This window comes from Oryctolagus cuniculus, chromosome 17, assembly GCF_051225735.1.
Source record: "Oryctolagus cuniculus isolate XC-2025 breed Fujian yellow rabbit chromosome 17, ASM5122573v1, whole genome shotgun sequence".
In the NCBI taxonomy this organism is placed as follows: Eukaryota; Metazoa; Chordata; class Mammalia; order Lagomorpha; family Leporidae; genus Oryctolagus; species Oryctolagus cuniculus.
This window is the reverse complement of record NC_142883.1, coordinates 25,138,936-25,161,888: the sequence shown is the minus strand read 5'-3', so window position 1 is coordinate 25,161,888 and position 22,953 is coordinate 25,138,936. Positions and strand designations below refer to the sequence as shown.

Genomic DNA, 22,953 nt, shown 5'->3' with positions numbered 1-22,953 from the left:
GATTATTCACCATTGGAGGACTGAGCACAGGGGTAGCTCAGGCCCCAGCCACTGCCCTCCAGGAAACTGTCCTCAATCAAGGGCAGCCTAGGGACTAAGGGGCTAAAGCAACCCCAATGCTGGAGCCCAGTCTGAAGTTCGCTCTTTCAAGCTGGTCCCTTAGCACCATCAAGATCGAAGCTCCCCTCTCTCCCTTCAAACGGTTTTAGGGGCCTTTTCTTCAGGGAGGGGATGGGGGGAGAAGGGGGTGGTGGTGAAATCAAATCTCTGCTGGGATGTTAATCCATATCCTGAAAGCAATGGCAGTCAGATCGTCTGGAATGTCTGGAATGTTCCAGGAGAGGGAGGGGGAGGAGGGCAGGGCCCCTCAACCAATGAAAGCAGAGACCTCCTGGCAGCCCTCCCCCACCCCTTTAGGGCACACACCCCACCCTGGGAACGCACTCCAGGCCCCTCCCAGGCCTCCTTTCGGCAGAGCCCCCAGCCCAGATTAAAACGCCACCGGGAGGGCCTGGGAGAAGGGCGGCCGCGGGGACCCTCTGTGTGTTAAGCCCTTGGCCTGGTTTCTATTAAGAGTGATGCTACCTAATGTCTTTCAGCCCGCAGCACAGGGCAGTGCTGAGAACTGCAACCCGGGCTCTCCTCCTGGGGACCCCCTGGGAAACTCACTCACTCCACAAACATTTATACAAGGTCTCCTGTGGGCTGGGCTAGGGGAATCCAGGCGGAAGCTAGGAGCACCCTAACTGGGCGCCTCTTCCCTCTGTCTGCGCCGTGGGGAGGCAATGCTGATAACTCCTGCACCCCCGTTACCTACCCTCCCAGGGTGCCTGGTTTGAGGGTCCCTGCTCCACACCCTCACCCGCCGCGGCCCGCTCCCCTGGGATTCCAGCTTCCTGCTAATGTGCACCCTGGGAGGCAGCAGGTGCCACCTCCTGTAGTTGGTTGCTGCCACCCACGTGGGAGACCCAGACTGAGTTCCAGGTTCCCGGCTTGAACTTGGCCCAGCCTTAGCTTTCTGCAGGTATTGGGGAATCAGAGATGAAAGCTCTCTCTCTCTCTCTCCCCTCCACCCCAGTGTGTAATGAATTTAAAAAAAAAAAAATTTTAAATACATAAAGTATGTGAAGGGGCCAGCGTTGAGGCAAAGCAGGTAAAGCTGTTGCCTGCAGTGCAGGCATCCCATATGGCTGCCAGTTCTAGTCCCAGCTGCTCCACTTCCGATCCAGCTCTCTGCTATGGCCTGGGAGAGCAGTAGAAGATGGCCCAGGTCCTTGGGCTCCTGCACCCGCGTGGGAGACCCGGAAGAAGCTCCTGGCTCCTGACTGGTGCAGCTCTGGCCGTCACGGCCATTTGGCGAATGAACCAGGGGATGGAAGACCTCTCTCTGCCTCCCTATAACTCTGCCTTTCAAATAAATAAATATATAAAGGAGAGGGGAGGGGAGGGGAGGGGGGAGGGGAAGGGAGGGGAGGGGAGGAGAGGAGGGGAGAGTGAGTGCTCAGTCCATGACTGTCAGAGGTGCTCAGTGGATAAAATGTTAAAATACTTCAGAAAGTGAGTGGGAATTAGAATTAAAAAATCTAAAAACTTTGGGGAGTGAACCAGCAGATGGAAGACCACTTTCTCTCTCTCTCTCTAACTCTGCCTTTCAAATAAATAAATCTTTAAAAAAAAAAAAACAACTTTGGGTTGCCACTGTGGTGTAGTAGGCTAAGCCTCCTCTGCTGGCATCGCCCATATGCTGGTTCATGTTCCCACTGCTTCTGTTCTGATCCAGCTCTCTGCTATGGTCTGGGAAGGCAGTGGAGGAGAATGGCCCAAGTGCTTGAGCCCCTGCATCCATGTGGGAGACCCCAAAGAAGCTCTGGGTTTCTGGTTTCAGCTCAGCTCAGCTCCAGCCGTTGCTGCCATTTGGGTAATGAACCGGCAGATGGAAGACCTCTCTCCTCTCTGTCTCTTCCTCTGTCTGTAACTCTACTGCTCAAATAAATAAATAAAATATTTTTTAAAAAAAGGTTTAAAAAGTTTAAAAACTTTGAAATCCATGCATAGGGGTTAGGAAAAAAAAAAAAAGTCCACTGCCTGGAGTCCCACCCTCCCGGGGACCTACCCAGCTCGGCCTCTGGGAACAGGGCACTCAGGGCGCTATCAGCAAGTTCTGTGCCCCTGCAGGGCCCAGACGAACACCCACTGTTCAAAGCAGCCAAGAGAACCCACCAAGGTTCTCGGACTACCCCCACCCGCCACTGTCTGAAGAACCTGTGGACTACAGCATGGAACTGCCAGCCCCGGGCCACAAAGGCAAGGACTCGGCCACGCCTGCCCGGGGTGCCTGCCTGCACCAATGCTTCCCGTGCTCCACCTGCCCTGACAGATCCGTGGCACCTGCGGAAGAGCCACCTCTCCACGCCATGCTAGGCAGGGGGTACCAGGGCAACAGGGCCTGTGTCGCCGTTCAGGGGACAGCAGAGGGGGCTCAGGGAGAGAGGAAGAGGTTGCAAAGGCAGGGGAGCTAAGTGTGGGAAAGGGGACACTTTGAAAGCTCTCCAGCCCTCCACACGCAGGGTCAGGAGTGCCACTTCCCTGTCTGGGAAGCACAAGAGGCCGCAGTGGGGGCCAAGCCAGGAACTCACAGCGAGGAAGGAGCGCCAACCCCAGATCAGCCCAGAGACTCATCTCGCGGAACCCTCTCGGTACTCACGGAGGGGTTCCCAGGGCTCGGTTTCTCTAGGGCAATTGGATATCACGTCCACATCCCATAGCAAATAAGAGCCAGGGCCACGATGCGAGCGCTTTGCACTGTCCCTGTGCTGCCTTTTGGACAGGACAAAGAAGCCAAAAGGCCCCAGGGAAAGTGCTGTCACCTTAGGTGTGAGAGCAAATTAAAGGCACGGAGTTCCTGCAACAGAGTGAGCCCTGGGCCTGCCATGTGGGTGTTGATGCTCAATCAGAAAAAAAAAAAGAAATCCCACGTGTAAATCTTCAGCCATTAACTTCCTTTTCCTATGACTGCCTTAACTGAAGAGTGATTCTGACACATTGAACACCCACTAGGTATCTGATGGCATTAACACAGCATTGTTAAGATCGTCTGATTGTGAAGCTCTTCTATTTCCCAAATACATACACATGAACTATGTGGATAAAAATGAGACACTGGGGCCGGCACTGTGGTGCAGCAGGTAAAGCTGCAGGTAAAGGTATCCCATATGGACGTCAGTTCGAGTCCCGGCTGCTCCTCTTGCGATCCAGCTCTCTGCTATGGCCTGGGAAAGCAGTGGAAGATGGCCCAAGTCCTTGGGCTTCTTTCTGTACCCATGTGGGAGACCCAGAGGAAGCTCTTGGCTCCAGGCTTCGGATCGGCCCAGCTCTGGCTGTTGCAGCCTACTGGGGGGTGAACCAGCAGTCCGCCTCTCCTTCTCTCTCTGTGCAACTCTGACTTTCAAATAAAAATAAATAAATCTTAAAGAAAACAAGAGACACTTTGGATTCGCTTCAACGTAACCAGGGGATGTGTTGCAACTGCAGCAGTTGCCACTCGGTGGTTCACGGGCAGCTCATTACACTGTCCCTCTTCTATGTGGATATTTCTTTCCACAATAAAACAGCTGAAACACAAACAGAAGCACCACAGGCAATTCCAGCTCACCCAGTTCTGAAGTCATCGAAGGTTCCGAATTAACAGAAACTACTCTAGGCGAATGAGGTTTTTCCTATGGCTGTTTTCTTAGCAAGAATCCAGAACCTGGCTAGCTTACGGGGGAGCATGAGGCAGCCAGGAACTTGGGATGGGCACCCCGGGACAGGACCCCACTCAGAATGAGGCCTCCCGGGAAGAAGTGGTGCACACTAGGAACAGGACCTCTAGGTCTCAAGGAGGCTGGGCAAGACCCCCGGGAAGCAAAGCTTCTAATCCTCTACAGAAGTGGGCTCTCCCTTTTGAGGGGACAGTACCCTCTTCAACCTCAGTGCAGCCTCACCCTTCCCTCCGATAAAGCAGGGTGGGCAAGCCAGCAGAAGGAGCAGGGTGGCAGCAGTTTTTCACACTCTCATCAAGCTGCGGGGAGGGCAGGCCCCCAGGGCCCCTGCCCTGGGCCACTCCTACACTTTCCTGCCTGGTAGAAGCAGGAGCTGAAGATCTCTGCCTTCCTCCTTCACTTCCACCCCTCCCCAAGGCCAGGCTTCTGGCTCCCCGTGTGGTCTAGGGCGAGCCACACCTCCAACTCTCAGGAGCAGTAAGAGGAGCCAGCTTTCTGGGCCCTGTGGCCCCAGACAGGGATCAGGCCTTGTCTACCTAGGAGGGAGCTGCTCTTTTTTTTTTTTTTTTTTTTTTAATTTTTATTTATTTGACAGAGACAGAGAGAAAGGTCTTCCTTCCATTAGGTCACTCCCCAAATGGTTGCTACGGCTGGCGCTAAGCCAGGATCCGGGTACCTCCTCTTGGTCTCCCATGCGGGTGCAGGGCCCAAGCACTTGGGCCATCCTCCACTGCCTTTCCGGGCCACAGCAGAGAGCTGGACTGAAAGAGGAACAAATGGGACTAGTACCCAGAGCCCCAACTGGGACTAGAACCCAGGGTGCTGGCGCCGCAGGTAGAGGATGAACCACAGTGAGCCAGCCAGTCTTCATTGTTTTTAAAGAATGTGAAGCAAAAGCACGCTAACAGTCTGCACACAATTTCATGAGAGGTAAAGATCGTCAAAAAACAAAGCTGGGGGGCAGGCAATTGGCACAGTGGTTAGGGCCACTTGGGACAGCCGAATCCCATTTAGAGGCGCCCGGGTTTCAGTCTTCGCTTCCTGCTAATGGGGGCCCTGAAAGACAGATGATGACCACCAAGGACTTCAGCTGTTCGGTGTTTTGTTTTTAAGATTTATTTACTTGAAAGGCGTAGTTACAAGTAGGGGGAGACAGGGAGAGAAGTCTTCCATCTGCTGACTCACTCCCCAAATGGTCCCAACAGCCAGAGCTGAGCCAGGAGCCAGGAGCTTCTTCTGGGTCTCCCACGTGACTTGGGCCATCTTCCACTGCTTTCCCAGGCCATAGCAGAGAGCTGGATCAGAAGTGGAACAGCCAGGACTCGAACCGGCGCCCATATGGGAGGCCAGCACTGCAGGTGGATGCTTAACCTTCTACGCTATGGCGGTGCCGGCCTCTCAAGGGCTTCAGTTCTTGCCATCCATGTGAGAGACTCAGATTTGAATCTTGGGTTCCTGGCTTGGGCCTGGACCAGCCTCAGCTATTGCAAGCAAGGAGAGTGAACCAGTAGATGGAAGTTGATCATCTCTCTGATTTTCAAAAATTTTTAAAAAAGCTTTTTTTAAAAAAGAAAACAAAGCTAGGCTGGGGCAACCCCCAGGATGCTGGGAAAGAGCGCGCACAGGATGATGCAAGCCCACAGCAACGCACCATGCTCCCGTGGTCTACCAGGCACTGACTTCTACTTGGCGGTCAAGAGGCTGCCTGCCATGACTTCCCTCCGGATTTCTGGCAAGAGTCCAGCTGCTGGAGCTATTTATTCCACAGATGTTATCTTGGCAGTTACTACGTACTGGGCTTACGCTGTCCACTGTGACAGCCACTAACTGCATGTGACTACTAAGCGCCTGTTATGTGACCGGCCCAGATGAGGAACTGATTTTTGTCATTTGCATTTAACTTCGTTCACACTTAACTTCTTCACCTGCTCAATTCTATGTAATCCAAGTGCCAGCTGAGGATTTCTAACAAAATCCTTAGCCTCTGCATGTTGAGGGACTGCAAATGTAAAATAAAATACATACCGGTCCTCTCCCCAACTATATGGCAAAACAGCTCATAATTATTTATATGGAGCGCCTGTTGGGAAGATAATCTTTCTTACATGCCGAGAGATGGACCTTTCAAAGTCATTTTACCCGCTTCCCCTTCAACGCGGTGCGTGGAGACTTAAAGCTCACTAATGTGGTTCACGCTGCTTTTCCGCCGGGCGGTGCTGCGCGCTGCACTCCATGCAAGGCAGGGCACAGGGGACAGGCAGGCACCGCTGTCCCGGAGCTTCCAGTCCAGCACGGGATCCCCACTGGGTCGGGCTGGGTGGAAAAGCCAGGACTGACCGAGGAGTGGAGGACGGCTGTCCACCGGCCCCTCCCCGCACAAGTGGACGATCTGCTGACTCGTCAAAAGAGGGTCCCCCGGGGCTGACGCCACGTAGAGGAGCCCTCTTACCAAAGCAGGCCCCCTCCCGGCTGCTTCCCTTCGCTGGAAGTCCTAAGTGCCAGCTCCTGAGATCACCACTCAGCCCTTCCTCCTCTCCACCCCGCCTCCTCATCCCTACATACAGGATGGAAAAGCAGCAGCAGCAGAAAAAAAAAAAAAAAAAAAAAAAAAAAGAATCGTCCAGGAGAAGTTCCGAAGGGGGCGGGCCTGGCACGCTTCAGGCAGGGCAGTAGCTGAGAAAGGGGGCGGGGCCGGGAGGGAGGAGGAGCTGGCCCGGTGCCCAGGGCTCTGTGCCAGGCTGATCCAGGGGCAGGGCCGCCAGACAGGGAGGCCATCGGGTGGCTTGTGGACAGGGGTAAAGGCTGGAAAACGCTCAGCTACCGGGAGGTGTGGGACCAGGCAGAGCAGATGCCACCACTGGAGACGAAAGCCAGAGTGTGGGAGGCGGGGGCACCCCTGGAATGCACCCGTGACTTGGTTCACACGGTCCCTGAAGTAAATCTGTGTGGTGCGCACAGTGCCCCACGTGTGCCCAGACTCCTGGGTTCACAAGAAAAAGAGAAAGCAATGGCACAGCTCCAAGGGTTCCCCCACCCCCTCTCCCTGGGAGGCCTCTCCAGGTGCTTAGCACCAAGCCCTAGAGATAGCATCTCTCTCTCTCTCTCTCTCTCACTCACTCTCACACACACACCCCTTAACGTGTCACCAAGAAGTCTCAGTTGAAAAGGGCAGGATGGAAGGGGATTTGAACCCCTCAAGTCTGAGGCTCCTATAGCCACCCTGGTCCCTTCGATGAACAAAAAGGCTGAGCAAAGAAGATTCTTCCAACTGTGGATGCAAGGAAGAGCTGAGCTCTGCCACGGTGGTTCGTGCTCATTCAGCAAACCGCACTTTCGCTGGAGAGCAGGAAAGATGCCCATATTCTGTACGGTGAAGTGGGTGCCAACTGGCTTTCCCTGCATGCGGCTCCAATTTGGGCACGAGACTGAGCTTGCGGAGAAGCCAACTGCCCTATGACACGGCTGGGTGCCTGGCAAGGAAATGTTCACAGGGCGAAAAAGAGTCACCAGCCATCTAAGCCAGGTCTCCGTCTCGGGTCTCGGGCGCTAACAGGCCCCAGCCACGGCTGTTTCTCGCCTAATTCGCTCAGCTCAGACAGAAGCAGTGTGACAAGGGAGCCCGCAGGTTTTTTTCTTGCCCATCTGGGCAGCGCCAGAAGAAGCCAAAACAGAAGCGCAGGGACAGGCGAGCTCTTCCCAGACAAATTCCAAGTCCGCCTGCGCCAACTGCCGCCCCTCCCCCCACTTTGAGAGCTCAGAGGGGGCTGGCCACGTGGGGCAGCACAGGAGTCTGGGCCGTTGAGAGATGTGCAGTAGGAACCAGGAGAATAAATGTGAAGTGCGGACAAATGGAAGAGAGGCGACCCAGGGCGAGCGGCTCGGCGGGCCGTCCTGAGGGGAGGCAGGGGGGTGCAGGGCTCAACCTGTCTTTGAGCTGGCAGTGGGGAGTTCCCGGGATCTTCCCTGGGGCGCGCGCAGGTCACTAAACTCAGAAGGAAAAGGGAAATCCCTCTCTGGTCCCAGCCTCAACCTTACCAGGATGCTGCCCATGTCAGCTTCCCCGGCCCTGGGGGGTCCAGGGCACTGGCTGAGGCCCTGGAGGACACGCAGCAAACTTGGAAAACCCGGTTCAGGGCAGGCCCTGGAGGTGGAGCCCTCCGGAGCTGGGAGAAGGAAAGCGGATCAGCCTGAAGGAAGCGGCGCTCTGCCGGCTGCGCTGCGGAAGCTCGGGCGCTCTGCGCTGGGAGCCTTCGGAGCCTTCCTGCGCCCTGGCTGAGGACGCGGGCGCGCCCCGGCACACATCTAAGAGGCGCGATTCACGGTGCCCCATGCATGCGAAGGCCCTCTGAGGTGCTCTCTCCCCCAGTTGCCGACAAAGACCTGTCCGTGGAGGGGAGGCGCAGGCAGGGGCTGCGCCTTCCTCCCCCGGGAGCGCCCCTCTAGAAACCCTACATTCTGCCCGGCCTGGGGTTCAACCCCCCACCCCCGCCGCCGCCGCCGCCCTTGCAGGTGTATTTCCCCAGGCGCAGGGACTCTGCGTGCGAGGATGGAGCGCGCCTCCCAAGATGGTGCTCGCCGGCGCTGGGCCAGGGGGTGGGGGCGCGTCTCGGCCAAGAGGACCCAGGCCCTGAACACAGCCTCTTACTGTGGAGCTGGAGAGAGGTGCTTGCCTGGGAAGGGCGGCAGCAGCTGAGGGTGGAGGAGGGCTGGCAGCAGCTGGGGGGAGGGGGTAGTGTCATGAACGGGCAATTGAGAAGGTCTGAGCAGCTGAGAGGCCCAGCCTGCGCCCCTTGGGGCCAGCCCCTTCCCCCAGCCCCTCTCACCTAACCCGGCAAGCTGAGCCCCTGGGTGGGGACAGAGGATGCCCCCAGCCCCCTCTCCTGCAGGGCTGGGCACCGTCGCTGAGGTTCTGCCAAAGCCCCCCCCCCAACTTGCACCACGCTAACCCTGTGGGGCCCAGTGGGGGAGGGGATGAGCGCTGGGGGCTGCTGGGTGGGGGTGGGGACCAGGACTTTGCCCTTTGTCTCTCTCTCCAGAGCCACCGGCCGAAATCCGACCCCACCGGGCCGGCGAGGGGCAGGCTCCCCCTCCGGGTCCTTTAGTAAATCCAGACCCGGCCTCCCTGCGGTCAGGGCTGTGACTGAGGTGGTCCTGTGGGGGAGGGGGCTTCCAGCCTGCAAACAGGCCTGCAAGCATTTAAGTGGGAAGGGGTTGGGGGTAGGGAGCCGGGAAGAGGCTGCAAGTGGGGCCGCAGAAGCAGGAGGGAAGAAAATGGCCCGGGAGGCGGCATTCCTTAGAGACCTGGGCTGGCTGCGGGAGGAGGCAGGACCTGCTGGGGAGGCCCCCCACTGAGAAGCCGGGGACTCGGGCCAGAGAGTGGGGTGGGGGCTAGGAACTTAGGAGCCTTCCTGAACCCGGAGAGGAAGGAACTCTCTCCTCCCAGGGCAGGGCCCCATGGCCTTCTAGAAGATTCTACAGCCAATTTAGAACCTAAGGGTCATCCTCACTGCACACAGGTAGCATTAGGGCCTTTGTCTGGGAGCGCCTCTGAGGGGTCACAGTGAATCTCAGTAACACCGTCCCTTTGCTCAGGCTTCCTCAGCCACGTAGACCCACACTCTCCTCCGAACCCGGGACATCTGCACAAGCACTGCTTGACGGCAAATGCTGTTACTTCCACTCGGCACAGGTCAAGCGACTGGCCCCAGGTGACACTAGCCGGCAAAGCGAAAGGTAACTGGGTTCCTGCCTCTTAGGAACCACCACGTATGAACCATGACTTACGATCTGCAGGCATGTAATGAAAGTCAGCTCTTTGTCCTTTCTTGTAGGGAGGAAGGGGCCCTGCCCTTCCCCCAGGGGTCCCATGTTCCCCACCCCCAGCCCTGGCCCCATGTGAACCCAAAGGGGTGGGGGATTAGCCAAAAACTCCAACCCTGGAGACCTCGGAAGCAGAGAAGGATGGAGGCTGCTGGACCTAAGGTGCTAATGCAGCCGACTTCATCAGGTTACTGATGGTGGGGGTAAGGAAACAAAGGCACAGGAAACCTACTGACCCCAGGCCCTGCAGCTTACACAGCTGGGGAGAGCACAGGCCCAGCTGACAGCTGAATTCCTACCCACACTCATCGGCTCCCTCTCCATGGGTTACTTCACTACAGTGCAGAAGTCCCCTTCCCATCTCAGCTGCCCACACAGGGGAGGTTTCGACCCATTCCTCAGTTTTCTTCAACCAGGGGCCGGAGTTGTGGTGCTGTACCAGCATCCCGTAGAGTGCTGGTTCGCGTCCCGGATGCTCCATTTCCCATCCAGCTCTCTGCTGTGGCCTGGGAAAGCAGTGGAAGATGGCCCAAGTCCTTGGGCCCCTGCACCCTTCAAGGGAGACCGAGAAGAAGCTCTTGACTCCTGGCTTCAGATGGGCGCAGCTCCGGCCGTTGCAGCCAATTGGGGAGTGAACCATCGGATAGAAGAGCTCTCTTTCTCTGCCTCTCCTTCTCTCTGCAACACTGACTTTCCAAAAAAATAAATAAATAAATAAGACCACGATGGAGGGGCCAGTGCTGTGGTGTGGCATGTAAAACCACCACCTGCAATGCCGGGTTTGAGTCCTGTCTGCTTCACTTCCGACCCAGCTCTCTGCTATGGCCTAAGAAAGGCCATAGTAGAAGATGGCCCAAGTCTTTGGACCCCTGCAACCTTTTGGGAGACCCGTAAGAAGCTCCTGGGTCTTGGCTTCAGATCAGCCCAACTCTGGCCATTGCAGCCATTTGGGAAGTGAATCAGCAGGTGGAAGATCTCTCCCTCTCTGCATGTGTGTAACTCTGCCTTTCAAATAAATAAATCTTTAAAAAAGAGAGACCACGATGCACGATGGAGTTCCAGGCTCCTGGCTTCAGCCTAGCCCAGCCCTGCCCCAGCCCTCATGGCCATTTGAGGAATGAACCGGCAGACTGAAGATCTCTTTGTCTCTCTCTGTCACTCCTTTTACTATTTTTCCACCACTCAAGATGGCCTAAAAACCCCCATGGGGGGGGGGGGACACACCAAGGAAAGCAGGGATGAGCCATGCGGGGGGGGGGGGGCAGGCTCCCGGCAGGGTGAATTCACATTGGGCAGGAAGCTCAAGGAAAGACACCCCCAGGGTGTTACAGGCCCACCTGCTCCCACCTTGAGAGAGCCCAGCCTTGGAGACCCAAAGGCCCGCACTTGTACTTATTGCAAGTCTGACCTTCATCACCAGAAGCTGTTTCTTCTGTGGAGTGAAGATAGTACCTTTAGGGTTCTTAGGGGGTTCCTGGAAGTAACAGAGCCGGGCAATGAGTAGTGGGTGCTCGGTCCACACTCCCCATCATTGTGGCAGGAGCTGTCTTTGGACACTCATCATGGCCCAGAGTGCTCTGGGCGAAGCCGACCCTCAATCAGGGTTCCCAAAGAAAGTGGGGTACTTTGCATGAGCCTCTCCCCTGCAGGAAATACTAATGATTCTTTACCAGGTTTTTACTTAGCATGATTGGGTCTCTTCAGGGTGGGGAAGGGAGACAAAAACGATGGACAGAGGAGGGAGTGTTCCAAGGAGGGGGGCAGCAGACAAAGCCCCGGCCTCCCAGCATGTTCCCTTTAGACCTGGGGAAGTGGAGGCAGAGCCAGAGGCGGCAGCGCACAACCTCAGGAAGGCAGAGGGGAGCCTCCCGCTGAGCCGGGCTTTGGAGAAGGGGCAGGAGGAAAACTGCGATGCGGATGAAGGGCACTGTCCGTGGGAAGACAGTTCCTCACCGCGAAGCGGGCTGGCAGGGGCTGGCGGGGGGGTGGGAGAAGTGGCAGGAACGAAGCTCCACTCATTTCCTTGAGGAGGAAAAGCCACACTGGCAATGGTTAAAGAATGACCAGGTTTTTAAATCCCAGCCCTATTGCCTACTGAAAATGGTCAAGCCGGGGAAAGGAACTGGGGGTGATTATTTCATGGGTACAAAGTTTCAGTTCTGCCAGGTGAAAAAAGACTTCCAGAAACAGCTGGGGGTGAGGGTTGTTCTTAATACCAGGGGACTGTAGGCTCCAAAATGGTTACGATGGCAAACGTCATGTTTTACGTATTTGACAAAAATATTTGTGATACACCAAGGATAAAAAGCTACACTTCCAGGGGAAATTTGCTGATAAGAATTATGGTTTCTTCCATCTCCACTGTAAGACCACGGGCTTTCCCTTGTTCCTTTTGTATTTCTAGCACCTAGCTAAAGGCATGTCATGCAACAGCAGAGTCTGGCTAGGAAAAGAAAAGAGGATGAATGCGTGCATGCACGCATGACTACATGATTAGAGGTAGCAATCCGCACCGATGTGCACACTACCAAAGCCAGGACCATCTTGCTAAATGTTTTCCCACACGGATTTTGGTTTTAAATTTGTGCTTTTAAGAGGCCAACGACTGAGTGGCAGGAACATCCCACATACCTGTTGCTAAAGCAAAAGTGGGATTTTTTTTTCTTTCTTTCTTGTTTTTTTTTTTTTTTTTTTTTTCTTTTGCAAGAAGAGCCAAGAAGCTTGGGTCTAGACAGGTGGTATTCCTCTTCCAGTTAGAAGTTGAAAAGAAATTACTCGCAGGAGGAGGGCCAGGGCAGGAAAGTGAAACAGAAATTCCAGGACAGTGAGGACCATTCTGCTCCGAGCTCCACTCACTCCGGACAGGAATCGCACCAGGATTCCAAACAGAAGTAGCAGTGACACTGAATCAAATGAGAACCAACACAGGGAGGAAACCCCTCTGGGTAAGGCAACTTCAGTCAACTGGATCTTCCTTACTTTTACATTAAATTACAAATTGCTGGAGGGGCTGGCACTGTGGCCGGGCAGGTGAGGCCGCCATCTGTGAGACCAGCATCCCACCATAGCCCATATCAGAGAGCCAGCTGGAGTCCTGGCTGCTCCCCTTCCCACCCAGCTCCCTGCTAATGCACCTAGGAAGGCAGAGGAAGATGGCCCCCAGCGCCTGAGCCCCCACCACCCGTGTGGACACCCAGATGGGAGTTCCTGTCTCCTGGCTTCAGCCTAGCCCAGCCCAGGCTGTTGTGGGCACTTGGGAAGTGAACCAACAGATAGAAGATCTGTCTCTCCCTCTCTCATCACTTTCTCTGCCTTTCAATTAAATAAGCCTCTTTTCTTTTTAAGATTTCTGAAATGGACACTAAGAGTGCAGAAAATACTCTTCCAAACCCTTCTCTGTTCCCGGCAACAGCCCAGTCCACTCGGTGTTGCTGGGGACACCCTGGCTGCTGCCACTCGCAGCCACGCCTCTCTGGGAAGACTCCTGTTTGCCCTTTAATGTAGGGCTCCAGCTCCAAACTCGGCCAAAGCCACTGCTCTCTCTTACAGTTGGACTTTCTCCTGAGCAACTTGGAGATCTCGAAGAGAAGCAGAATAAATATTCCTAACTCTGAATACACATTCCCTGTTGCCCCTCACTTTCTCCCCTCCCCCTCTCCTCGGTACCTGATGGAAAGCTGACAAGCCTGGCGCAATCCAGAAAGAAGCAACACACATCCTTCTGCATAAACTAATTGTAAAAACCCTTTCTAGTAGCTGATTAAAGTCACAAGCCTGTTAAAGGGCCCAAACCCACATCCGGATTGAAAACCCTTCTCCTTGCCACCCCAGGAAGAGAGGGTTCAGCCCTCACTCCTCGGGCTGCGGCTGCGGGCACGTATGTGTGCGGGGGCTATGCGCCCTGTGCATGTGCCTGCCATGTATTGTGTCCCCTTGGAGCAGCGAGTGCAGCAAAGGTAAGCGGGCATGCAGGTGGGTTCTGAGAGCATGCAGACCAGTGGACCAGGGAGAGAATAGGACACTATGAAAGCAGAGCTGGGAGGGGCAAACATTCGGACCCTGCCCCTCGGCATGCGGGACCCCCAGTTCCGAAGGTTTACTTTGTTAGCTTAGCTTATCAGGAGCTGAACATTAACACATATACACCTATCTCCCACCAGGTGGGGGAGGCTGCTCTTTTTTCTTCCAGCCTTAGAGTCTCAAGCGGACTCACACAGGCCCCTTCATCCTGCAGGCTTACCTACCTCACCTGCACAAGCAGGTGGTTCGCCTCACACAAATGTCCCTATCACATTAGCCCTGACGTGTGAAATTCCTAGTGGGAACCCAGCCCAGGTTGAGGGCTTCAAGGACAGAAGTCGGGCCCATTTGCCCAAATGTACAAGCTGTAGCATGCTGCACTGTGCTTGCTCCATCTCACCAAGCCTTCTGTCTGAGGCTGCACAACCAACTGATACACTGGTAGGGTGGGCCAGTGTCGAAGGGCTCTGGAGCGGGATCTGCAGTTCCCTCTCCCAAAAGGTGGCTTTTCCTTCCAGCACGAGGAGGAAGGTCAGAGTACCCTACACACAGATCCCCCTCAACAGCCTATGTATTGCCCCATAAACAGTACCCCCCAAATTCCCGTGAATACCCTGCAGCACCCTAACGATGCCGTAGACGTGTGTGCCAAGCTGCCACACGTGCAGTCCAGATTCTCAAGCATCTATGCACCTGTGCGTTCTGATTCTCACAGGGTGAGCCGCAGGTGTACAGGGCAAGGCAGCACAGAACAGAGAACTACAGAGCTTAAAAGGAAGACAACAGACTGGATGGGGGGCAGAGGCAAGCATGTCGAATGAAAATAATAGCAAAGACAGTGATCACGGCTCCACATTTGCAGAAGCCGAACTCCTGCTTCAACCCTGATTTTCCTGGAACGGAGAGCTTTCCTGCAAAGGGTGCGTGAGGACCCAGGGCTCCCTAGGGTGCTGCTCTCAGCTCTCACACAGCTTCCTCCTCTCCTTTGAGCCTGCGGAATGCTGAGTGGGTCCAATCCCCTGACTCCTCTTGCGGAGCTCAGTTCCCACCAACCACCTTTACACCTAAGACCAAATTTGTAATTTCTTAATTCTGTTTTCTCTGCTTTAAGATTCCATCCCAATGAATCAAATTTCACTCTTAACATTTTCCATTTCAAGTGATCAAAACAGCTGGAGGAATGATTAATGTTTTTCACTAAAATTAATGCAAAATTAAAAAAAAAAAAACCTGAAGCTCTCCTTAACCTTTTTTTCCCCCTTAATCTTCTTTGCCAAAGGAAAAGCTGAGAAGCTTGACTCCAAATCCACAGAACACAGGGTGCGAGAGGGAAAGAGAAAATGGAAGGACCCTCCTCATCTCCAGCCTCCTCTACTGGGAGAAAAATTCCCCCACAACCCTTGTCTAAACTCCGAGAGAAATTCTCGGCCATTCCCTATCAAACAAGTCCTGTATTCGCCTTCCGCCACCAAAATGCCATCTGCCTAGGGCACGTCCTCAGGACTAGTGAAAACAGATCTAGGTAATCCAGGCAAATAGTCTCCCATCATCCAGCTGTTTGCCCTGTATGTCATCCTCCAGCATTCGAGGCTAGCCAGCCATGCTCTGGCGTCTGAGGCAGGCTACATTTCTGAGGGTATGTGTTCTGATACAATCCCATTTCAGCGGATTGCAATCAGGCTTGCTCCAACCATATATTAAAATTATGAGATCTACATCTACTTTTCCCTGTGAATTGCCCATAATCAGTGCACACTTTATTCTGGCACTATGTTTAGGGTGAAAGCATGTTGTATTTATTGCAGACCTACAGTGCTGCAGAGGTAAGAACAGGAAGTAGAAAGTTTGCTCTGTGATCCATTTCAAAACTAAGGTAACACCTTCCCACCCACCGGCAAGTCCAGTCAGCCCCCGGACCTGATGAAAATCTCACCAAATTCTCTCACCAGGATGCACAGGACTCATTCCAGGAACTCTGTACTATGCAAAGTGGTGTCTTGTAGGATCATTTTTAGCCAAATTAATAATCAAATGAGCATGCACCCTCTGTACACGGCGGTTTTTTTTTTTTTTTTTTTGAGACTTTCCCTTCTGTTTTCGTTTGAATATCTACTTGCAAAATACAGGGGAAGAAAAATAAAGGTAGAAATTGCTGGGGTGCAAAGGTTACACACTGAGACACAGAGAAAGACGCCCAAAGCCTCAACAGAGCCCACTTGGAGGACCTGCTGTCTACTTTTACAACAGAAATAAAATCCATCCAAAGACCTCTGAGCGCTATTAATGCCTCAGTAGCATTTCAGGCAGTGTTCAGACAAGGGGACAAACAGCCCATTTGGTAATAAGGATCACAGAGCATTCAAACGCAGTGAAATCTCAAGGTTCCTCCGGCCAAGGGGCCCCTGCTACTTCCATTTTCTCTCCACCTCTCATCCTATCTCGGTACCCAGCATCCTCCCGCCCCCCCTCTCCCACCGGCCCTGGCATTTCACTGCTCCCCACTAGCCCTCGGCCTTAGGAGCCCAGACGCCCAGACGCGGAAAAGGTCTGCGCCCCGCAGGCAGGAGAACCCTCCAAGTCGGGGAGCGGCAAGGCTGGAGTCCTGGGCGCCCGAGGCTATGGCGCGCCCCTGGGCGCTAGGGGCGCGCGCGGGGCGCGCGGGGGTGGGGAGCCCTCTCCTGCGGATGTTCAGGCAGGAGCTTGTTGAAGGAGGACGGTGGCCGGTGGCCGGGACTGCGCGCCGGGGCCAGGCCGGGCAGGGAAGGGTCAGGGCCGCAGGGCCAGCGCGAGCTCTCCGGAAAGAGCCTCCAGCGCGCCACCACTTTGTCTCCTTTTTTAATTTGCAAAGGAAACTCCGAAAGCAAAAGTAGCATAGCGCCCAGCTCTGCGAACCTGCGGCCGCCCCCCACTCCCGCCGTCAGTGTCTCTGGGGCTGGCGGGAAATCCACAGCCCCTCGCCTCCCTCCACCCCGACCCTCACTCGCGCCCCGACGGCTCCCAGCTCCCCAGTAGCTCGCTCTCCCTCCCCCAGAGCTCTCACCCCAAAATCTAAGCAGCAGTTTCTGGTAGATCCTGACCACACTGATAGAATCTTTTAAGAGAATGAATGAGACTAAGAAAATAAATAAGATTTAATTTAAATTCCAAAAGCTGGAAAAAAAATCTGTTCTTCAAACGCCTTGGGTTCAAGCGTTCATTGTAAGGAATGCCACCACCCAACTGGCACCCCCTCCACAAATCCACAGAGGTCTGTCTCATCAATAAATCTCTCTCAGACACAAACTCTAAACTCCAATAAACACTACTTCCCAATCTCCTTTTTCATTCAGATCTGAAAAAGTTTCTCGATCTTTTAAAATTGTATTCCTATCAACCTATTCTCAATGGCATCTTTGTCAACTGCCTGTTAGACATTAAAATACAGAATAAATAAACTCTTAAAAAAATAAGCCTTAAAAGCACCCACACACAAAATAGATTCAAATGATATAGATTAAGGTAATTTAAAAAGATTAGAAGCTCAGAGCCTCTGAATTAAGAGTCTGCCCATTTGCTAATGTATGTATTTCATCTCTGAAACATAATTATAAGAACATTTTGTTTTTTTCCACCAAAAACTGTGCCATCGAAGCTTTGCATTTGGAACAGCTAACTATACTTTGAATAAATTAGTGATGGGAGTTGAAATTCTTTCCCTTAACTAAAAAGTTCTTCATCTGAGAAACTATTGAGTAAAATTTCACCTTTATGATTTAGGCCAGAATATAAGGGGTTCTCAAAACTTACAGCTCCTGCAAGGGAGTCAAATCCCACTAACTTTGGGAAAGTTTCCTCTTGAAATACTGACCAAAGAAGACTTAAGTTCCTCCCTATCAGGCAAGTCACCTCCAAAGTTTCATTTCTCAGTAGAAATCCAAGTGGAGATGGGAAGAATGAAGACTGATTTATTTCCACCTTCCCGTTCAAGAGTGCAGAAAATGTCAAGAGAAAACCATTTTTTCACTTACTTTAAAGCAAAAACAACCAAAATAAAACAAAAACCAAAAACCCAGGGAACTAGTATGAAACATTTTACGAAAAGGGTCATAAAATTGTTTCCATGTTAAGCTCACTTGTTGAATACTGATCACAAGTCTCTTTCACCTTCTGTGAGTTGTTAACTTCCTTTTTGATTTGGATACTAATCCATAATTACAACCATTAGAGTAAAAGTGGCTGAAAATCCTCACTCTAGGACTTTCCACTGCCTTGTTTGTCACTCCCACCCCTCCCCCTAACTACAAGTCTTTTTTCATTAAATGCAAATCCATTTCTGAAGGCAAAAATATTTCGCTTGTTTTGACAACATTTAGTGACCCAAAGTATCTCTTCTGAGCCTCCACAAATCATTTTCAAGGGTAAAATAATACTTTTTGCTGTTTACAAGACATCCCTTTGCAAAGACTTTTTAAAGCACTAAGTTCAGCCAGCCAAACTGTGAGACAGGCAGCAGGCTGTGTCTCTACCGAGTTCTCACTCAGGTCTGAGACACAGTTTTGTTTAGCAGTTGGATCTTTAGGGAGCAATGTCACCGACCTCGTTTTAAGTCAACTTACAGGAAAGCACAACCACTAAGCTGGCTAAAGAAATCACCAAATCCAAACCTCTATAATGTCAGCACATTTCACTGAGAAAAGTGCAATGTATCTCTTTCATTTTGATCTTAATTAACAGTAACACCTTTTATTTTGATGACACCAGTTGACAGTTATCTTTAAGTCACATTCCTTTAGAGAAAAAGACCACAAAGGCAAATGTAACAAAAGTTGAATTCCCTTAAAATGCAAATCATTTCCCAAAATAAACAAGTCTCACTGGGATGGTAACCCTGTGTCTTACCTACTCCAGATCTCCCTGAATAAAACTACACAAATCCTTTCTACAACTGTTAAAAATGCATTAGTTTTTCTCCTTTTTCCCAATATTTTGGCAGAGAATATATACAAATTCTCAACAAAAAGCCTATATTGTGAGGCAAATTCCAACACTGAGAGGATTTGGGAAAGAAATTTAACGCCACTCGTTTTCAAAAATTCAATTTTCTGTTTTCAGTTTAAATATATAGCGTTCAGTCCCTTGAATTCTTAAAAGATACAAATGCCACATTCAGAGAACAAAATACACTAATACTTCACAATCAGGGCTACCCAGAGGTAACTGAGGGACATGCTCTTTTGGTTAAGATTTCCTCCCTCTAAAAAAGCCAAACCCTCAAATACATCACACACACACACACACACACACACACACACAAAATCCCAAACATTTGGGTTGTTGAGTTTTTATGAATCTGTTAAAAATTTAAATCATATTACATTGGAACAGAGTGCATCCAGAACAATTCTATTTTAAAATGTAAACACAACAGTATATATACACAATTTTATATATGTAATCATTCCGTTTGCTTAGAATGTTAGTCGTAACTAATTAAACCTAGTTCCTGTTCCACATCCATGAGATTGAAAAAAATTCAACTGGAAGAGTACTTCTCAGACACAGACTAAAGACAAACACCACAGCAGGCTTCCTCAAAGAACACAAAATGATAGAGCAAACTGACTTAACGAAAACAAACCTTTCTTTTTTTAAATCCTGAGAGCTCCAAACAAAATTGATTCAATCTACAAAAATGAAGTCCTTTCTCACCACCTCCATCCACCAAAAAATAAGAAAATAAAAGAAAACACAATCAATGCAATGTTTGGACTTACAAAAAGTGTTTCAGGAATAAAGATCTAATTTAATATGAGTGTGGAAAAGGAGATTTTTTTTTTTAACCCAGGCTTCTCAAACCCCCTCCCCATTCCAACTCAAAGAAAAAAAGCCCCATTTTGGAGGGAACAAGAGGCTAGGAATGGCTTAAAAGCAAGCAGATGGCTTAGGGAGAAAGATCCATACATACAGAGCACCATGAAAATTAAAATATAAATGTTTTGAGTTCCATTTCACCACATTTTGCTATTTCTCTTCCTTTTCACTTCATTCCCTTTAAAATTTAAACCATCCTCTCTAGAGCAAAAGAAAATCTATACATTCACAATTCCAGTTATTCTGAGTGTTTCTCACCAACACCACTTAGCTTTCAATTCAAATATCCAGAATTTTTCCATAAATCTACTGGGTTCTGCATACTTCTTTCTCCCAGTTCCCATCTCCAGAAAATGCTTCAGATTAAATAAGACTTCTTTTCCTTCTTCCAACTGTATGCCTGTTCACTCCTCACTCTAATTGCCTTTCCAGTAACAGTACTACAGGCATCTGAGGTTAATCAGAAGCTCTATAAACATAGTAACAAGCCATATTGATCATCTATTGATACAATAGTTCCAAGTTGCTTAAATACATCAAGCTCAACCACTGGACAGATTTCTATCTCTGGTTAAACTTTGGAGATCCTCTTAACCACCCCTCTAAAAGCAAAGCCACCCCCAAACACACCCCCTTCCCACTTAGAAAAAGAACTGCTTCCGAAGGGGGAAGGGGGATGGAAGCCTTCCAGGGGGCCACTGCCAACCCAGCCGGCAACAGCAGAAGACTCTGTACTGTCACCACGCTTGGGAAACTAGAGAAGGCTGTGCTTACACTTCCTTAGCCAGAGCTCAACTCGAGATTTCAGAGTTCAATGAAAGATGCGAAATCCGCCATGAATTCTCAGAAAGCACCCTGTTTGGCCCAAGGATAAGGAGTACGGGTGCGCGCAAGCGCGCGCGCACACACACACACCATTCATCCACGGAGTTCTAGATCCTCCAAAGAGCCCCAGCTCACAGCCCTAACACAAAGCTCTCACCCCAGATGGCCCCCTGGTAACAATGGGCTGCAGGAGCCGGGGTGGGGGCCGCCACAGGACAGGAGGGCCAAAGCATATTCTCAGGGAAAGCCAGTGGGGGTGGGGGTGGGGAGGGGGTGGGAGGAACTGGGGGCGGCAGTCTGTAGGAAGTCTCTGCCTGTTGCAGAAATATAAATAAAGGGTAAGGGAATTCTGCGGGGCGGGGGGGGGGGGTGGTGGTGCGCGGGGCAGACCTGTGTCTCCACCAGAGTGGAGTAGAAAGGGATCCCCTAAGTCCACTTCCGAACCACCCTGCCTGACGGAAAATGGGGCCTGCAGGAAGCCTGAACTAAGATTTTAAGCTTCCGCACCAAAATGGCCCCACACTTGAGGCAAGCCCCACGAGGTGCTTCCCTCTGCTTGATTCTCTCCCCTGTGAGTCTGCAGGTACCGCCTGTTTGCCCACCCCATCCCCAACTTCTCCTGCTTTTCCAAGCTGTAAACCACCCATGACAAGATCTCCAGTCTTGCCTCCCAGCCCCCAACATCCCGAGTCGAGGGATGAGAAGCCAACGCCAGGTCTCAGCCCCCGGGGACGCTGTGGACCCCCGACCACGGCCTCTCGCCAACCTCTGTCCCCTTCCCCCCGCCCCCCCAGAGAAGAGAAGCGCTCTTTCCTACCTTTGTTTTTTGGGAACCGAATGTTCAATTTCTAAGCGTTTTCCTTGTAATTCTACTTTTCCTAAAGATTAAAAAAAAAAAATTAGCGTGAGCGCGTGAACAGGGGCAGGGGTGTTGAGGCAGGGGGCTCTCGGGAAATTCAAGTTCCTGGGACCCGATTTCTCCTCGGAAGCAAGTCAGTGGCGCCCGCAGCCGGATGCCATCAATTCGTTATTATGTTCTCTTAATTTCTGCTTTGCGTCACCACGGAGCTGGTGGCGTGAATCGCTAGGAGAACCCGAACCGGGAAAGGTTCGAGGTGATCTGTGCGGGCGCTCTACCCGTTCGGCTCCCAGATGTGCGGAGCCGCAGCCAGCAGAGAAAGGACTTCCCGCTGCTCGGGGAGGGGGGGTGCAGAATCAAACTTTATTTTACTGTGGCGCGTAGGACAAGGGCTTCGGGCGGCAGGGCGGTCACCTGTCGGGCGGGTTGCAACGCCGAGGCCCCGGGGGAGCCGCGCGGGGCCTGGCGGGGAGGGTCCCGCGCCGCGCGCCTCTCGGCCCAGCCTCGGCGTCTCGGTTAGCAGCATGGCGACCCGCGCCGCCGCGCCACCGCTCACGCCCCACTTTCAAATCAAAATGGCTCAAGCCCCGGGCCCTGGGCGGGAGGCGGGATCCCCTTCCTCCCCAGTCTTGCCCGAGGGCTGTGATCCCCACGGACGGCGGGGAGCTCGGGGATCGGGCGGGGACCCCTTCCGCGCCCGGGAAGGCCTAGGGTTAGGAAGGGAGCGAGGGTGCTCCAGCTGGGGGGCCGTCTGGCGGCTGCTAGGGAGGGGCTGAACATGCAGCGAGCGCCCAGACGGGGTCGTCTCGTGGCCCTCGGACCACCACCCACCCCCCGCCACCGCCGAGGGGGGCTGCAGCCCCGGCGATGGGAGTGGAGATTGAAGGGAGCCCGAGCAGCCCACCGAGGGTGGGGAAATCCCGAATATTCCCGGGAGGGGGCGGGGGCGTCGAAGGCGGCAGGTCGAGGGTCAGCGGCGAGGCCGGGCCCCGCATGCTCGCTGAACGAGCAGTTGGCGGCCGGGGCGGCGGAGAAGGGGGGGGTTCGGAACACAGGCCTCCGTTGTACGGGAACCGGCCCGGGGCTCGGGGAGGCGGCCCGCGCGCTTACCCGAGAAAGTTTCGATGGCCTTCATCGCCCAATGCTCGTCCGGGCAGTCCACGAAGGCGTAGCCGGATTTGACCAGGAACTGGCCGCTGTAGGAGATCTTGTGCTCCGCAAACACTTTCTCCAAGTCCGCGGGGGTCACGCTCTCGTTGAGGTTGCCGATGTATAGCTTGTTCATGGTGGCGGCGGCGGGGCAGGACGCGGTGCCGGGCGAGGCCGAGCGGGCGGGCGGGCGGCGAGCCGCCTAGGCCGAGCGCGGGGAGGCCGGCGGCGGCCGCAAACTTTGTGTGCACCCCGCCCGGGAGTGTGCCCGGAGCCCCGGGCGCGGAGGGCGGCAGGAGGGCGCGCGGAGGTCGCGGCGGAGTTCGGGGGAGCCCGGAAAGTGCCCGCGGCGCGCTGGGAGGCGGACGGCGCGGCGCTGCTCCTCGCCTTCGCTCCGAAACCCCTGCGAGCGGGCTGGCGTGTCACGTTTCTCCGCGGCCGCCCTGGCGCCGCCTCTAAATAAAACCGACTTGAAAAAAAAATGGAGCGGAAAAAAAAAAAAAGGCCGAAGCCACGTGGTGACAGCCCCCACCCACCCTGCAGGGGAAGACCCCCGACGCCACAGGGCCCCACTGCCCAGAAAACCCGGCCCGGCCCAACAGCTTCCCTCCCGGGGGCAGGGAGGGGGCACTCGGCTCACGCTCAGAGGGAACTGGGGCGGCGGCGGCG

General features: G+C 53.2%; 1 protein-coding gene and 1 long non-coding RNA gene across 4 annotated transcripts in view; one reads left to right on the top strand and one right to left on the bottom strand.

The window, feature by feature from the left end:
* The window catches only part of IGF2BP1 (insulin like growth factor 2 mRNA binding protein 1), a 41,641-nt gene extending 18,890 nt beyond the window's left edge, over positions 1 to 22,751 (bottom strand). The window contains exons 1-2 of one of the 2 annotated variants that reach the window (XM_051824873.3): positions 22,246 to 22,751; positions 21,094 to 21,154 (exon numbers count right to left, since the gene is read on the bottom strand). In XM_051824873.3, coding sequence (XP_051680833.1) covers positions 21,094 to 21,154; positions 22,246 to 22,420 — 236 coding nt within the window. In that variant the 5' untranslated portion in view covers positions 22,421 to 22,751. The remainder of the gene's footprint in view (positions 1 to 21,093; positions 21,155 to 22,245) is intronic. The other variant, XM_002719116.6, reaches the window with a different exon arrangement.
* On the top strand, positions 7,673 to 10,567 carry LOC149121152 (uncharacterized). 2 transcript variants are annotated; one of them, XR_016223784.1, is made up of 3 exons: positions 7,673 to 8,111; positions 9,354 to 9,494; positions 9,998 to 10,567. It is a non-coding gene; the product is annotated as an uncharacterized LOC149121152 (long non-coding RNA). The 2 variants fall into 2 exon arrangements; XR_016223783.1 differs by having other exon boundaries at positions 7,677 to 8,423.
* Positions 22,752 to 22,953: the final 202 nt, after the last annotated feature.